Below are 16,504 nucleotides of genomic sequence, written 5' to 3' on the forward strand. Positions count from 1 at the left end.
AAGAAAATTCTCCTGGAGAACTTTAACAGAAAGAAGAGATTCATCTTTTTTGAGATAAGCTATAAACATGGTAGAAGGCTAGATATGAAAAACTAGACCCCATACCTCATTTTATTTTTTGTTTGTTGTAAGTTATGGAACAAGATATTTTATTATTCAACTGTGTGGGAATATATGAAACAAAAAGAAAATTTCTTGGTTTCTCCTTCCACCTCTCAATCATTTGGAACATGCTCATCTATTTGTTCTGATTTATTTTATTTTTTTAAAGGATTTTTATTATTCATTTATTTGAGAGAGAGAGTGAGAGCACGAATGGGGGGAGGGGCAGAGGGAGAGAGAGACTAAAAGCAGAATCGACACTGATGGTGGACCCTGATACAGGGCTTGATCTCAGGACCCTGAGATCATGACCTGAACCAAAGTCAGATGCTTAACTGACTTAGCCACCCAGGGGCCCCCATTTGCTCAGATTAATAGACAGATAAGAATGAACTAAGTAAACTGGTCCAGTAATGAAAATATATTATTTAAATTGGATAGTACAATAGTTTCCTATGATTGGGTGGCTTAAAACAATGGAAATTTATTCTCTCCTAGTTTTGAAGGCTAGATGTCAAAAATCAAGGTGTGCACAGGGCCTCCAAGTGCTCTACAGGGCAACCTCTTGCCTGCCTTTCTCTTTGCTTCATTTGTAGCCAGCAGCCCTTGGTGTTCCTGTCTCTGCTTCCATCATCACATGACCTTTTCTCTGTGTGTCTGATGTCGTCTTCCCTGTGTGCGTGCTTGCCTCTGTATACTTTCACCTTTTCTTATGAAACAACAGTAATATTGGACAAAGGGTCCATCCTACTCCAGGGTGATCTCATCTTAACTCACGTCTCAAGTACATTTGCAAAGACCCTATTTCCACATAAGGTCACATTCACAGGTGCCAGGGATTGGGACTTCAACATGTCTTTTTGGGGGGAACAATTCAACCCACAACAGAAATAATGTGTATTTACCCTTTTGATGATTGCTGACAGCCAGTTTTGCAAGACGGAGGCAATAATTTTCCTCTTAGAGTTCAGTGAACGTATAAAAGTTACTTTTAAACACGTTTTGCTTAAAGTGCTATTAAATAACCAAAATTCCCTTTCCTCCTCATGTATTTGACTTTGGAAAAGTATGAAAATCTTTTCCATAAAATATTTGTGAAGCATTAAGCAATTCAACTCAGGTTTGAGTAAAACGGTCTTTCTAGCTCATTTTCTTTCTTTTTTTCTTCTATATATTCTTCTTCTTCTTCTTTTTTTAGTTTGCAGAGGTAGAAATTAATGATTCATCAGTTGCATATAACAGCCAGTGCTTATTATTTCAAGTGCCTTCCTAATGCCTATAACCCAGTTACTCCATCCCCCCACCCACTTCCCCTCCAGCAACCCTTCTAGCTCACTTTTCTTACTGGTATATTCCAACACCTTTGTGTCCCTCCATTTCTCCTCTACCTATCTACCCATGGGAATATGCTCACTTGGGCAGAGACCCATTCAGTCACTCCTTTGTTTCACTGAGTGCCTACAATATTCACGGCAGCGTTGAGTGAACTGGCTGCAGATAAGATACAGGTTTGGTTTTCAAAGAGGTCTGAATTATTGATAAGAGGAAAATAATCTTTTAAAGTGTAGAATTGTATAAATGTGGAAGAGAAATAAGTGCTAAAACATTTGATGAAGCATGAAGAAGAGAGCTGAGCTCCGCACAAATGGACTGTGTATTTGGAGACCAGCAAAAACTTCCTTCTTCCTTTGCCTAGAAGGTGCACTCTTTTTTTTTTTTTGAAATTTTTATTATTATTATTTTTAAAGATTTTATTTATTTATCTGACAGAGATAGAGACAGCCAGCGAGAGAGGGAACACAAGCAGGGGGAGTGGGAGAGGAAGAAGCAGGCTCATAGTGGAGGAGCCTGATGTGGGGCTCGATCCCAGAACGCCGGGATCATGCCCTGAGCCGAAGGCAGACGCCTAACCGCTGTGCCACCCAGGCGCCCCTAGAAGGTGCACTCTTATAACGCAAATCTGGAATATTCTCTTGCTTCAAATCTTGCAATGATTTCTATCAACAAGTGAAAACTATTGTTGTAGTCTTTCATTATCTTGTAATCTGATTCTTGCACATATCTTTTGTCTCCGTGTATACATTGTTTTATGCTTTCAACTTATCGTACTATATATATATTCATGAAGTTAATCTTTAACTTTGTAGTTCAGTCCAAATTCAGAAAGTAAATCAAATTTAGAATTCACTTCATGTGATTTGAATAAATGAAGATAAACTGTGTCTGAATAGGGAAGGCTAAATATTGTAAAATGTTGACATTCATAATCATTATAAATTGATTAATATTCAATGCAGTACTAAAGAGTACCCAGTATGATTATGGGGATAAATAACTTGAGAGAGAGAAGGGGAGAGAGCAAGCATGAATAGGGGTGGGGGAGGGGCAGAGGGAGAGGAAGAAGCAGACTCCCCACTAAGCAGGGTGCCCAATACGGGGCTCCATCCCAGGACCCCAGGATCGTGACCTGAGCCAAAGGCAGACGCTTAACCGACTGAGTCACCCAGGTGTTTTTAAAACATTTTATTAAGCCACAGAAATGCAAATACTTTACTTGTAAAGAAACACATACAGGATTTCATCACCCCAAATATCTCTCTAAAGCTATCCCTTTATAGTATGCCAATCTCCCCTTGCCCTACCATCCCTCATCCCTGGAAACCACTGATTTTCCCCCCCATTTCTATAATTCTCTCATTTCAAGACGGTTATATAAAAGGAATTGTACAGTATGACCTTTTGAAATTGGCTTTATTTTCACCAAGCATAATGCTCTCATAATTCATTCAAATTGTTGTGTAGATCAGGAGTTTGTTCCTTTTTATCACTGAGTAGTATTCCAGGGCACGAATGTACCACAGTTAGTATAACCATTCACCTATTAATAGACATTTTGGTTGTTTCCAGTATTTGGAAACATTATTTTCTTTTGCCTACCTTCCTGTGGGTTACTAGAACACCTTTTGGAATTCCATTTTGATTTTTCTGTAGTGTTTGTAGCTTAGCTTTTCATATAGCTTTTATAGTATTTGTAAAAATACTGCAGGGAATAGATACATATTTCAGAAGGGAAATACAATATTGAGAAATAACAAATGGTAGAAGTGTATACGTCATAAATTTATTCAACATACAAACTTTATATATTTCTAATTCCTGTCCCCTGTTTCTCCTACTATCTTCTCTCTCCTGGTAAGTCTTTGTCCTTCGTTGCTGGAGAAGATCATCTGATGAGGTCCACAAGTTTCCATTTTCAAGCATTTCTGTCTTCAGATTCTAAGCAGTGGAATAAAAGTTAGGAAAATTAGGGAAATTCTGTCATGTACTAAAGGAATAATTTTTCATATTTCAATCATAAGTATTTGAACTAATAAATTTTAATTATTTTTAATGATAGGGCTGTTCTTGTTTTTAGTTTCCTATTTTAGAACGGAGAACTGAAGATCTCACAGCAAGTGCTATATTGTCAAAAATGAATATTGTCAACCAGCCTAAAAGAAAATCTTGTAGATGACATCTCTCATGCTATGCTATATGAAAAACCACAGGGAAAAGTTTCCTGACCTTAACTAGTATAAGTTTAGAACTATCCTAAAAAGGTCATAGGTGATAAATATATCACCACAGGGTATAGAGTATAAACTAAATATTAGATGATTTAGTTTTTATATGTGACAAATTCCTGGATTCATCTGCAAACAAGTCACCCCAGACCCAGTAATTATAATTTACATGCATTTTTTTTTCTACTGAGAAATTCTATAATACATTTGAAATAGTTTAAATTCCTAAATGATACACCATGGGCTTTATAATATGATAAGGATATACCCAAGAAGCAACCTTATATGGACAACCAATGTTTATTTATTTTCTTTATGTTGGCATTAGACTTCGCTGTTTATAATTACCAGCACCGCAGGGATCCCTGTACTCTTCAATAGTGAATTCCTCTGAAATACAAAATGGTAGGACAGAAAGAGTGAAGACATTCAGAAATAAGCATATGGGCAATTAATTGTAAATAAACTGTATAAGCTAAGAAAGAAAATATAAAGACAGTTATGGAGCCAATGGAAATGAATGACTTCTGTACTAAACCATGCAGGACTGGTGGAGGGGGCAGTAAGAGAAAACTGGACTAGGATACAGAATTCAAGGGCAGGTTTCACAGATGGAAGATTGTCTGTCTATAGGATACTGTATGGCCTTCCTCATAGCTGTGTTCTTCTTATTGGAATTTAACTTCCTCTCTGAACTGTTTCTCAGTCCAGGAAGGAGTAAAGTTTTAACACTACCAGCATGTTATGATGCTGATAAGTTTCTAATTCAAAGTCATGAGCAAATGGAAAAATATTACAGAGTTTCCTGAATTTTGTGAGACTACTCAAGGCATGAGTCAACAGTGGATCAATTTGGGGCACCTGGGTGTCTCAGTCAGTTAAGCATCTGCCTTCCGCTCAGGTCCTGGGATAAGCCCCCCCTTGGACTCCCTGCTCAGCAGGGAGTCTGTTTCTCCCTCTCCCTCTGCCCCTCCTCCCAGATCATGCTCTTTCTGGTGCATGCTCTGTCTCTCTCAAATAAATAAATAAAATATTTAAAAAAATAGATCAAATTTGAGGTCTCATATCACAAATCAGTACTGAGGTGTTTTTTAGTTATTGCTACTGTACTTACATTTCTGGAATATTTCACTCCAGAACAAAAAACTTCATGGGAGAATTTAGAAAGAACTGATCCCCTTATTGCTTTATAAGAATGGTTCGAGACTAGTTTAGGGGGAACATGATTATCCAATGACTGTAAACTCACTTTTTCTTCTGGTGAAAGATTGTGGAATTTTGTTTGAATTAAGGTGACCCTTTACCAGGTTAGTCAGTTTTTTCCTTTCAAAGCTCAGCATGTCTGAATCTCACTCACCTGTCTCGTAATAATCATAGGCTTTTACGGTAGCAGGTTTCAAATTGTCAACTTGGATGTCTTGTTCCACTGAGAAGGAGAAACTCAGGGTTTGATTGGTTAGCTGGAGAGACAGGAAAACTGAATTGGAATCAAAGATTAACTTAGTTTCTAGTTACCATCCTCTCTTCCTATGGAATTATCAAAGCTGATGGTTATGCTATCCATCTGTACCAAAACCTATGGAAAGAATGGAACATTTTGAGACTTGTGTAATACATTCAAAGGCAGATAGAAGAAGGACAAAAGAGATGATTCTATGGATAGTCAAATGTAGTAAATTGAGCCTTGTTGACCAATCCAGGCTTCACTTTCCTCTTTGGCTATTTTCTCCTCCCTCACCTGTGCGTGTGTGCAAAACATTATCCAGAATCTGGACTGGTGTGTTGGGACCTCCAGGAATTTCCCCAGATCTAGCAGAGTCACAGAATCTTACCTCTTCAAAGTAAATCAGGACATGGTTGGTGCTCACATCAGTCCTTTGAATCTGAGGCTTTTCTCGAAGCTGTTGACCAAGAGGATGAGACAGACATATGGGATGAGGAAATGCCAGGCTAAGAGCACTTTTCAGGTACTTATGATCTAACTGGCTGTTCAGAAACATCCAAACTGCTAATTGTGATTTCTTTGAGAGTCATAGTAATATTTATTAAACCCTTTCTCTATTATCTATCATTGCTATCATCTATTTACACCTATGCATCTCTGTATCTATCTGTCCATCTATCATCTATCTAATATATATCTAACATAAACTTCATGATATATGAGAGAATTATCTTTATATATAAAAAGAAAAAAGGAAGTATAACACATATATCATATATATGTGTACATCTATGAGATATATTTTTATATTTTGTATTTTATATCATACATATGTATATATATTTTCCGTTTTTAAAATATATGATAATTCAATACCTCTCCACATACCTAATGTGTCAAGGGCTGCCGGAGCACTATTAACCATATCTATGACTTATGCCTTACACTGGAGAACACTTAACAGTGATACCCACTACTAAAATGATGGAAACACTCTAGAGAAGTAAGTGTGAGGGAATAAACCTCTTGAAAACCCAATCAGAGAAATAAAATTGACAAGCATTAAATGTCAGCATTTATCATGACTTTGCTATCTGTAAGGGATTTAGGGCTTACCTTTCTCACTGATGATTTCACAGGTATGAAGCCTGATATCATCTTCACATCAACAATGACCATGTTGGAGCTTGGTCGTTCCCCAGTGTAACTATAAAGTCAAGGCACAAGGACAGGGCACTCAAACAAAATTCTTTGGAGTTCATTCAAGACAGAAATTCCCCCTTCTCTTTTATTTCTGGTGTTTCCTATCCTTAACTATGGCTCAGCTTCCCCATCTATTCTATTTGTTTCTGTTATGCTTGTTTGGAAAACCCATCATTACGACCACACACTCTGCGGGTATGGCAACATCATATGCTCAATGTTAAGGTTTTTCAGTAAGAGTGAAGAAAATTTTCTTGTTAGTAAATATTGCAAGAATTCCATATTCATATCGTGTGACTTGGGACAATGGAGTTCCCCCACAAAAGAAAATCAGTTTCTCCATATTCTATAAAAGGTCTTACTGACAAAGGGCTTACCTAATGTTGATGTGAATCTGGAATTTCCTGTGAGCATGTACTCCATCACAATTCTGGGGGAGAGTATCAACCTTCAGAGTGAAGGGAACTTTCCCTTCTTTCTTGGGCAGAACATTGTATCTCAAGGAAGTCTAAAACAAATGGGAAAAAATCCTTTATCATTGCATTCAAATAGTCTGTCTCTCCTTAGCACACATTTGGAGATTCAAATCCAATTCTTGAGGCTTTTCCTCCTCATTTGCAGCATCCCCTAAACTCTGGAAGTCTCACCTGGAGGTACACACATCCTGACCCCGACACTGTCGTGCTGTACTCCCCTGGAATCTCTGGCAACCTGACCTCCTGCAGCAACAGGCGATTGGCATCATGGACTTGGAATTCTTCAGAGAACGTCTCTGAAGACTTGACAGTGACTACAGCCGCTTTCTCCCTTTTACTGAAAGTTGCTGCTCCATATTTGGACAGGGCTTGGAGAGCTACCACCGTATCCTGAAAGAAAATGGGGCAGAAATCACAGGAGTGAAGGTAACAAAATCATACTGGATGTAAATCATGTCAATACTACTCTCTCTCAGAGTTATTTCATGACAAACATAGACCCATTATTAACCATAAACTATTCTGTGTACTTGGGGGACGTGAAAAATTTTCTCCATTCAAGTAGTTTACACTACACATATGGAAATTAGACCCAAACATTGACATAAAGCAGAGGTTATTCAATATATATATAATATATATAATTCAATATAATTCAGGAATTTATAGTAGTAATATTTGTTGTAAACATTCAGAGAAAGGAGAAGAAAACAGAGCTGGGTTAGTAAGAGAAGACTTCCTAATGAGAAGGTAAGTAAGAAGACTTACTTGAGGAAGATACTATGAAGAAGAAATAAAATTATGCATGAATCACGAGAAAGGTTTATATAGACAGAAAGAGAGGCATCAGGGACTACCAGGGTGGGAAATATTATGTGGAGACATAGAAGAAGGAGAGAGGCAATTCCAGAAAAAGTGAAGGGATTAGCCTAATTATATGGGAGTATTTGTGTTTACTGGGGGAGAGTAAAAATTTTGAATAACATTATTAGATAATTTTAGTCTTTGGATGAAAAAAAATTTACTTTATCAGGGAAGTAATTTTTTGAAATATTGCTTTAGGAAGATTGATCTACTTTATATTTGGAGGTCGACTAAGGAGAGAAGATATGAGAGACTGTACAGAGGACAGAACAATGATGAATATAAAAAATAATGAGGCTGGAACCTCTCTGGTAATGGAGGAATGGAGAAAGTATGAATTAGAAATATTATCCGATTATTCAACTACTAGAATATGGTTGTGTCTACGCATGTATTAACATATTTATTTTTCTTCCTAAAGGCTCTTCACAGACCTGAGTGGAGGAGAAGCCCCCATTGGGGTTTTGTTGCTTGGTGATCCATTTCACAATACGTGAAGCCACAGACAGGTCTTCTGAAGATGGGGCAGGCCAAGCAGTAAGATAGGCAAGGAGCAAGTATGAAGTCATCTCCACTTCAACAGAAGGAGCCCGGGGTTGATAATAGAATGTCGTAACTTCTTCCACTTTCCCAGGACGCTGCCAGTGGATTGAGTCCTCTTTGAAATGGAAAAGAATGTGATCTTAAACTTAAAGAATGATCTTACTTACTTACTTAATTTTTAAAGATTTTATTTATTTCACTGAGAGAGAGAAAGAGTACGAGAGAGAGATCACGAGCAGGGGGGACGGGTAGAAGGAGAAGCAGACTCCCCGCTGAGCAGGGAGCCTGATGTGGGACTCGATCCTAGGACCCTGGGATCATAACCTGAGCCAAAGGCAGACACTGAACCAAATGAGCCACCCAGGTGCCTGTCAATCATTGGTGACTTTGGAGGTAGATTTTGCAGTAGCAGCCCTTACCTTCTTTCACAGCATCTTTGTCTAGAGATTCAAGAAGCTCACTTCGCTTGGGCTGGTTTCCTGCTAGGGCAAAAGCATAGGCCAATAATGCTTTGGTATAGACAAGACTTCCTTGGGCCTCTGAGATGGATCCCCAGGCACTTTCCAGGCAAAATAGAGCATTGCGGACAACAGGGTGCTGTGAGGCAGATGAAAAGAGATCTTTAGATAGCAGAAGCAGGCTCATGAATTGTCCACAGGCTAACCCCAGATTAAAAGGCACAATGTGTCATGTAACATCATGGTTCTGACTGGAGAATAATTTCCTCTGCAGCTTCCAAAGGGATCTGGTCTTTTATGGGCTAGTGAAATATACCAAAACTAAGTAACATGAAAGCCACAACTCATTCTCCTCAGAGAGTCATAGTGTCATGGCTTGTATTCCTTGTATTTGTGAGGGAGGTACAGGGACTGAGCAGGTACATACAGTGACAGGCAGTGGCATCTCCAGCAGAGCAATGGTGATGTAAGCAGACAGCGTCAGTTCATCATCTACCCCACCCTGTAAAGATCAGAGGTAGAGATGCTCAAACACTCCAGCACTCATGAGCCAGAGTTGACTCATTCTACTTTTCCCCCTGCACACTCTTCACTAGAAAGCATCTTTTCTTGTGCGATATTATTGATTTTCCCCCTTCCCCTCCACCCTTAAACTTTTGAATCTGTCCCAAATCATTTACCCCCACTTTTAGCAATATTTTGGGGTGTGTTTTTTTGTACACTATTTTATAATTCAGTAAAAAACTACTAATTTGTTGTCAGATTTCAGAAGGCGTTAGAGAGTACCATCCTTCCTCAAAGCTACGTCACCAAGACGTGAGGAACCAACAGGAGTGTCTTTGCTCCTATGTGTCACTATTTCCAGGGACCAGAATAAGATGAACGGCACCACCTTAATAGCATTGTTCAGCAGTGATCCGGAGCGTTGAAAACAACCATTTTCCATCTGTCTCCGTGAGAGCCAGGTGAGGGCGTTCGTGATGTGTGATGTCTCCACAAAAATGTGTGACTGGGCTTGAGCAAAGGACTTGAGCACAAATGCAGTGAGCCTGTCTCAAAACAGGAGTGACAGACATGAGGACCATCTCACATTTAAAGTTCACTTTGGGCAACTGCGTTCAGACACTGGTCTTTACCATCCAGTGGAGGCAATTGTTGGGGAGAATTGGTGGGGAAATAACACTTGCACGCTAAATATTCTTTTGTTTGTTCAGCAAATATCTGAATTCCTTTTTAAAATCTCAATTTATAGTGGAAGGAGCCAAGATGCCCTTCAACAGATGACTGGATTAAGAAGATGTGGTCCATATATGCAATGGAATATTACTCAGCCATCAGAAAGAATGATTACACAACATTTGCAGCAACATGGACGGGACTGGAGGAGATTATGCTAAGTGAAATAAGTCAAGCAGAGAAAGACAATTATCATATGGTTTCACTCATTTATGGAATATAAGAATTAGGAAGATCGGTAGGAGAAGGAAGGGAAGAATGAAGGGGGGTAAACAGAAGGGGGAATGAAGCATGAAAGACTATGGACTCTGGGAAACAAACTGAGGGCTTCAGAGGGGAGGGGAGTGGGGGATTGGGATAGGCCAGTGATGGGTATTAAGGAGGGCACGTATTGCATGGTGCCCTGCGTGTTATATGCAAGTAATGAATCATGGAACATTGCATCAAGAACTGGGGATGTACTGTATGGTGACTAATGTAACAAAATAAATATTTAAAAAAAATAATAAAATCTCAACTTTATTGGTTTCCCCTGAATTGATGCTTTCCACTTTATTTTTCTCTCACAAAATGTTTGCTGGAGCCTCCAAACCTTTCCACATCGCCCACACTGCCATTTCTGGAATGATTTGAATAACAGCACAGTCTCTTTCTGTCCTTTCCGTCTTCCTTTCCTTTAATGCACAGTATAGAAGCTTCTCCTACTACCATTTCACATTATAACACTTTTTGCCTTATATTTCCATTTGGGGGGATCTTTATTTTACTCCTCTTTACTGTGCTATCACAGCGGGCATGTGTTCATACATGAAATCACAGTAGTGATGACAGACATATGGATTTTTAAAGGATAACACATTTCCATGAAGGAACTCGAGGTATCAGAGAATAAGTATCTGCAGAATTCCAGAATAGAATGGAGCTATAGCAAGCATATGGAAATAATTCTCTTACCAAGTGTTTCCCTGACTTCTGCCGTGATGATCCCCAAAAGCGCTGTATGAACCATCGCTGTGCTTATAATTCAACTGCCTTTGGTACCCTGAAGAGGAAGTTTTTGTAGATTTATGAAATAGCAGAGACGCTGGAGAATTAATCAGTTTTTTCCTCAAAACTTGGTTAGGAATCATAGGAAGACTACTATTTTATTAAGTTGTCTCCAAGTCTTGATAATGCCATTGAATTTCCTTGGTAGTAGAGTGGGACATTTTATCGGTTGTCATAGCCACAGTGATTATTAAATCTTAACCAAAGGGATGCTGATTTGAGTTCACTGAGAGAGATATTTAGGGAATCAATTAAGATTTCTCCTTTTGGGGTTATCACTCACCACTGATGAGGTAGCTGATGGCTTTGGCCTTGATCGTCTCTGTCAGCTGTCGTGTCTCATTCAGATAGTTCAGAACATAGATGTTAGGGACAAAAAGGACCATATTTTGCTCTCCACAACCATACGGCATCTGGAGAAGATTCTGAAGATTTTGCATTGCAGAGCCTAATATGTCGCCTGGGGAATGAAAGACATTAAAAAAATCAGAGGAGGGGTTCCTAGGTGGCTCAGTCAGTTAAGTATCCAGCTCTTGGTTTCTGCTTAGGTCATGATCTATCTTATAAGGGTGGTGTGACTGAGCCCTGTGTTGGGCCCTGTGCTCAGCGGGAGTCTGCTGGAGGATTCTCTCCCTTGGCCTCTGCTCCTCCCTCCACTCGCTAGGGCGGGCGCTCTCTCTCTCTCTCTTTCTCTCTGAAATAAATAAATGAATAAACAATCTTTTTAAAAAATCAGAGGAACTCAGAGCAGGTTTCTGTTGGGATAAGAAAATAGATTACTAGCTAACGAGAGGTCAAATCACATATAGAGGGAAGGACAAGAAAGCATAAAAGGTGAAAAGAAACAAGAAGTAGAAAGGATAGAGAAAAGTGGAAGAAGGAAGTCGATGATTCCAGGATGGGAAAACAATGGCTGGGCACATCTTTTCTGATGAACCGCATGTCTGGTAAAAACCAACTGTTTGCAAATCTATTAGGAAGCATCACCACCTAGTCAGTCTCTGAACATGACGGCACAGAGAGGTGACCCTTCTTACTCTTTCGAGTATGTCAAAGTATAATAAGTAGCACAACATCTATTCAACCCCCTTTCTGACTAATATGCAATGCGATTCTTAGCTTAGCACTCTTTCTCTCAATCCAATGCCTACAGTCAAAGTCTTCATTAACCATGGATGGCGAGGCTGCATGCACGAGAGCAACGAGACGGACAGCTGCTGGCCTGGGCTGGCGGACTCACCCAAAACCGAGTATGTCGCCCTGGCAGATCCTTCAACCACATCTGCAGGAACTTTTAATGGCAACTTTTCAGATACACCAGGGTCTAATGAAAGAAGACAAATATATATAAGGGAAGGAAAAAATTGGAGAAATATTCTATTTTTAAAATTTTTTTCCTCATTTTGATCAAATTCCAATGTGTCATGTCTCTTGATCATTCTATAATTTCTTCGATGCAATCTGAGTTTCTCCTAAAGTCATGATTCATCTCATAGTGAAGTTCGTATTAATATATGTTTGTGCTAATTTTTTACAGATTTCCTTATAAGTATATACCTTATGCTATGCTTATTTCTTTCCCTTCATTGTTTATGTTAATATTTATTATTAGTGGTTTTTTTTTTTTAAAGATTTTATTTATTTATTTGACAGAGATAGAGACAGCCAGCGAGAGAGGGAACACAAGCAGGGGGAGTGGGAGAGGAAGAAGCAGGCTCATAGCAGAGGAGCCTGATGTGGGGCTCGATCCCAGAATGCCGGGATCACGCCCTGAGCCGAAGGCAGATGCTTAACCGCTGTGCCACCCAGGCGCCCCTATTATTAGTGGTTTTTGAAAATAGCATTCATGTCATAAATATGTGTTAAGTGCATGCTAAATGCCAGGTTCTGTTTTAAGTACAACGATAAAAAATTTTTCAAAGCAATTTCCTGACTTCCCAGAGTTTTCATGTTAATGGGAGTATTAAGATAACAATAAATATTTAGTATGATAGATGCTAGTAAGTTCTATAGAGAAAAGTAAAGCAGAGTGTTTATATGGGTGAGCTAGTAAGACAGAGCAAATCAGGAAGTGGAGGATGTGGGCAGCAGTTTCCCCTCTTTGATAAAACAAAATCATAGGTGACTGGAGACTTTACATATCTCAAGGAGTAAGATTTATAGATCTCTGGGGGAAGAGACTTCCAGGAAGAAGGAACGAAAAGTGAAAAGACTCTAGAGATTAGAGCATGCTGGCTGTGTTGCAAGACCAGACTAGGATTCCAGTGTGGCCAGAGGAGGGTGAGTGAGGGAGAGAGTACTAGAATATGAAGTCATGGCGGTAGCGAGGGTTTGGAAGGGACATTGGAGACATAGGCTTTAACTTTCAGGGACATGGGAAACTCTTGGAAGGTTTGAACAGAAGAGGCACATGATCTGAAATGTGCTTTAAATGATCCCTCTTTCTGTAGGAGATCAAGGAAAGATGACCAGGAGACCAGTTAGGAGGTTACTGAGATGATCCAAGAGAGAAAAGACTAGAGTAGAACTGGGCATGGTGAGAAGTGGGAAGATTCTGGATATAATGTGAAGGTGGAGCCAACTAGATTTGAAAATAGATTGGGTGTGGATTATAAGAGAAAGAACATAATAAAGGATGACTTCAAAGTTTTTATTTCAAGCAGATAGAAAAATGGAATTTCCATCATCTGAGATGGAGAAAATTGTAGGACGAGTGGGTTTGTGGGGACCAGCAGAAAAGCAGTTTTGAACATGCTAGTTTTGAGATGCCTATTAGCCGACAGGCCTGAAAGTGGAGATGATTAGTGGGCAACTGATTATGCGAGATTCAGTTAGGAAAGCGGCGTGGACCCACATTGTACATTTTGCAGTTTCCAGCACAAAGTTGTTATTCGAGTTCTGTGACTACATAAGATTATCAAGGAATGCTTCTAGAGTGGAGAGATCTGCACCCTGAGCATCATCCTCAAGATGGTTCTAGATGGTGCAGAGTTGAATATTTTAATGGTAATTTTTATATGATTATATTAATGGTATTAGTAAAATATTGTTTTCCTATATATGTTAGTGACCTGAAGTTCTTCTTCAAATAACTTACACAAGTAAATTACACTGGAGTACCTTTAAACTATTAATTGAATAATAAATAGTACTATTGCCACATAGATATTTTAATACTTCGAAAATTGTTTAGGAGCAAGTTTGAAAAACACAGGAGTACTGGAAAGAATCCTGTTCTATGGTCATCCACTTTAATTCTCATTATTAGCCAGGAGCTTTTAGGTAAGTCTTTTAACTTCTTTAAGCCTTCATCAGGAAAAGATTGTTCCAAATCAAATATCCTTAGATTTGCACATGGGAGAGTACTCTAATTTTTTTTTTTCAGAGGAAAACATACCCCGAAGAACATTCTAAAACTATACACTTTGGCAAGTGGCTTAAGATGCAAATTTTGTCTATTTTTGACACTTACCTGATGCACAGAGGAGTGTGTTGAAAGCTTCTTCCTTTTCAATTCCTTCAGGCTTTATATTGAAAAAAAGTGAAAAACGAAGGTCATACTGAGTATATAGGAAAAAAATCAATCACTTTAAAGTAGAGGAGAAAGCGTTAGTAAGAAACTGAGTTGTAGATACATGTATATTTTGGGGAGTGAAATGTCACTGTCACAGACATATTGGATAATGCTATATAATATAGTAAGGCCTCTGAGACTCAGAGAAAGTTTAGACGCATACCTCAACTAATAAGGGCTTGATTACGGTATCCTTCTGTCCAAATGCTGGGACTTTTGGCACCTCGTTGCCACACAATTCCTGAGACTGCAGGGCTTCCACAGTAGCTGTGAAATTTATCTTTCCTGGGGAATAAGATTCTTAAGGAGTTAAATAGTGATTCTATATTGCATGGTTTGTCTTTTCAAGTTTCTCCTATATTGCTTATATTGTGTCCAATAGGTATCTATTGGCTTTCTTTCAATGCATCATTGTTGAAGGAGGAGGAAAAAAAGATGTATTTAGATCAGAGGGGAAAGCAAATTGTTACAACATAGGAAGTAGGATTTGTCAACAAATTTACCACTTACCCAGTGACTTTGGGGTTACAGCCCAGGACATAGTTTTCTGCCTATTTCCACAGACACAGGGAGTTTCTTCATTCTTTTTCACTAGGTCGGCTGACTTGTCAGGAAAGACTTCCAGCTGCACGCTGACCTGTCCCCCATACCCACGCACAAGTTTGAGAAAGAACACAGGTAGAGGGACAATGACAGGAGCAAGGAGCTTCAAGGGACAATGGGAACTAATTGAGAGGCTTTGAGAAATTGTTCAAACGAGGTAAATCCTGTCCAATGCTTTGTAGTTTAGATGTTGCCAATAGGGAACTGAAAAACCGATAAGAATTGAAGCTATTCCCAGGGTTTAGGCTTGTGCCAACACAACAAAGACATGTTTGCTTTAGTCAGAGTGAAAAAATAATCAGGGAGAAATGATGTCTGAATTTGGGAAAACAGAGCAAATATAAAGCCCCAAATGAATATGACCTTACCACCTTGGACCGGTCAGGGGGCTTTGCCCTTAGCAACTATTCCATTCCCAAATTAGGCTACATCATTCTTCACCTATGATTTGCTGGGAGATTACCTAGAAGACCTGGATATTAAATGGCAATTGCTCATCTCCCTTCCAATTTTGCTCACTCCCAGGGAGGTGCCCTTACCCGAATGCAATGGGACAAATAGTTGAATACGGTGGCTTTGAGCGTAAAGGCTTCTCCTCGCACCACAGAGTAGGGGAGAGTGAGTTCCAGGAAGAAGGGCTGGAACGCTTGAAGAGAGATGATGGGGGAGAGGCCCAGCCCTGTCGTTCCAGACAAGCAGAGCGCGCTGGCCTTCCACTCTGTGATGGTGTCAGGGACCTTCACTGCCAACTCACTTCTACCTGATAAACTAGAGAAGGGAACAAGAGGAAGCCTTGTGAGTCAATCCTTTTTTTAGCATGGACATTAGCTGATTGTGAAGCATGCTAACCTAGTAACCCAGTACGGTCAACACGAAACCTGATACTAGGTTCGGCACTCCTAGCAATGCCTCTGAAAGGTTTTCCTTTCCTTTTAGGGGCAAGGATAGTTTCCCACTTGGCATGATTTTAGATATCTCAGGACCAAATTAGAAAAAAACAAAACAAAACATTGCATTGTTGAGCTGTGCGATCAATGAACTAGGAACCCACATGTTTACCAAAAAGAAGTGGAGCAGAACCACAAGGCTCAGGAACACCAGAATCATAGAGGGTGAGTCACATCTTTTCCTAAACGAAATTCTGGGCAACATACGACTTACTCAAGTGGCACCAAGTCCCAGATCCAGGTCTCAGGGAAGTACTTCCGGATCGTCTCTTTCACTTCCACGACTGGAGAGCTCTCGCTCTGGAGCATTGGATAAACTGGTCCTCCAACACCACGTGTGAGAGAAGGGACTGTGGCAGGACGGTATGAAGGGCCCAATGTAAACCTCATTTTTATCTTGAATTTCTTAAAGTTGCCTAGTTTCTCGAGTAGAATAAGGTCGTT

General features: G+C 39.5%; 1 protein-coding gene across 2 annotated transcripts in view; it reads right to left on the reverse strand.

Moving 5' to 3' along the window:
- Nucleotides 1-2,610: 2,610 nt before the first annotated feature.
- Nucleotides 2,611-16,504, reverse strand: part of LOC123781661 (pregnancy zone protein-like) — a 46,350-nt gene continuing 32,456 nt past the window's right edge. For both annotated transcript variants that reach the window (XM_045781311.2, XM_087855603.1), the window contains exons 18-36: nucleotides 16,275-16,410; nucleotides 15,653-15,881; nucleotides 15,021-15,147; nucleotides 14,674-14,795; nucleotides 14,409-14,460; nucleotides 12,177-12,260; nucleotides 11,220-11,396; nucleotides 10,844-10,931; nucleotides 9,546-9,702; nucleotides 9,081-9,155; nucleotides 8,615-8,792; nucleotides 8,087-8,310; nucleotides 6,960-7,178; nucleotides 6,690-6,820; nucleotides 6,226-6,316; nucleotides 5,498-5,566; nucleotides 5,023-5,125; nucleotides 4,014-4,055; nucleotides 2,611-3,378 (exon numbers count right to left, since the gene is read on the reverse strand). In XM_045781311.2, coding sequence (XP_045637267.2) covers nucleotides 3,356-3,378; nucleotides 4,014-4,055; nucleotides 5,023-5,125; nucleotides 5,498-5,566; nucleotides 6,226-6,316; nucleotides 6,690-6,820; nucleotides 6,960-7,178; nucleotides 8,087-8,310; nucleotides 8,615-8,792; nucleotides 9,081-9,155; nucleotides 9,546-9,702; nucleotides 10,844-10,931; nucleotides 11,220-11,396; nucleotides 12,177-12,260; nucleotides 14,409-14,460; nucleotides 14,674-14,795; nucleotides 15,021-15,147; nucleotides 15,653-15,881; nucleotides 16,275-16,410 — 2,327 coding nt within the window. In that variant the 3' untranslated portion in view covers nucleotides 2,611-3,355. The remainder of the gene's footprint in view (nucleotides 3,379-4,013; nucleotides 4,056-5,022; nucleotides 5,126-5,497; nucleotides 5,567-6,225; nucleotides 6,317-6,689; nucleotides 6,821-6,959; nucleotides 7,179-8,086; nucleotides 8,311-8,614; nucleotides 8,793-9,080; nucleotides 9,156-9,545; nucleotides 9,703-10,843; nucleotides 10,932-11,219; nucleotides 11,397-12,176; nucleotides 12,261-14,408; nucleotides 14,461-14,673; nucleotides 14,796-15,020; nucleotides 15,148-15,652; nucleotides 15,882-16,274; nucleotides 16,411-16,504) is intronic.

Source organism: Ursus americanus, chromosome 25 (genome assembly GCF_024610735.1).
Source record: "Ursus americanus isolate L20-20 chromosome 25, mUrsAme1.1.p, whole genome shotgun sequence".
In the NCBI taxonomy this organism is placed as follows: domain Eukaryota; kingdom Metazoa; phylum Chordata; class Mammalia; order Carnivora; family Ursidae; genus Ursus; species Ursus americanus.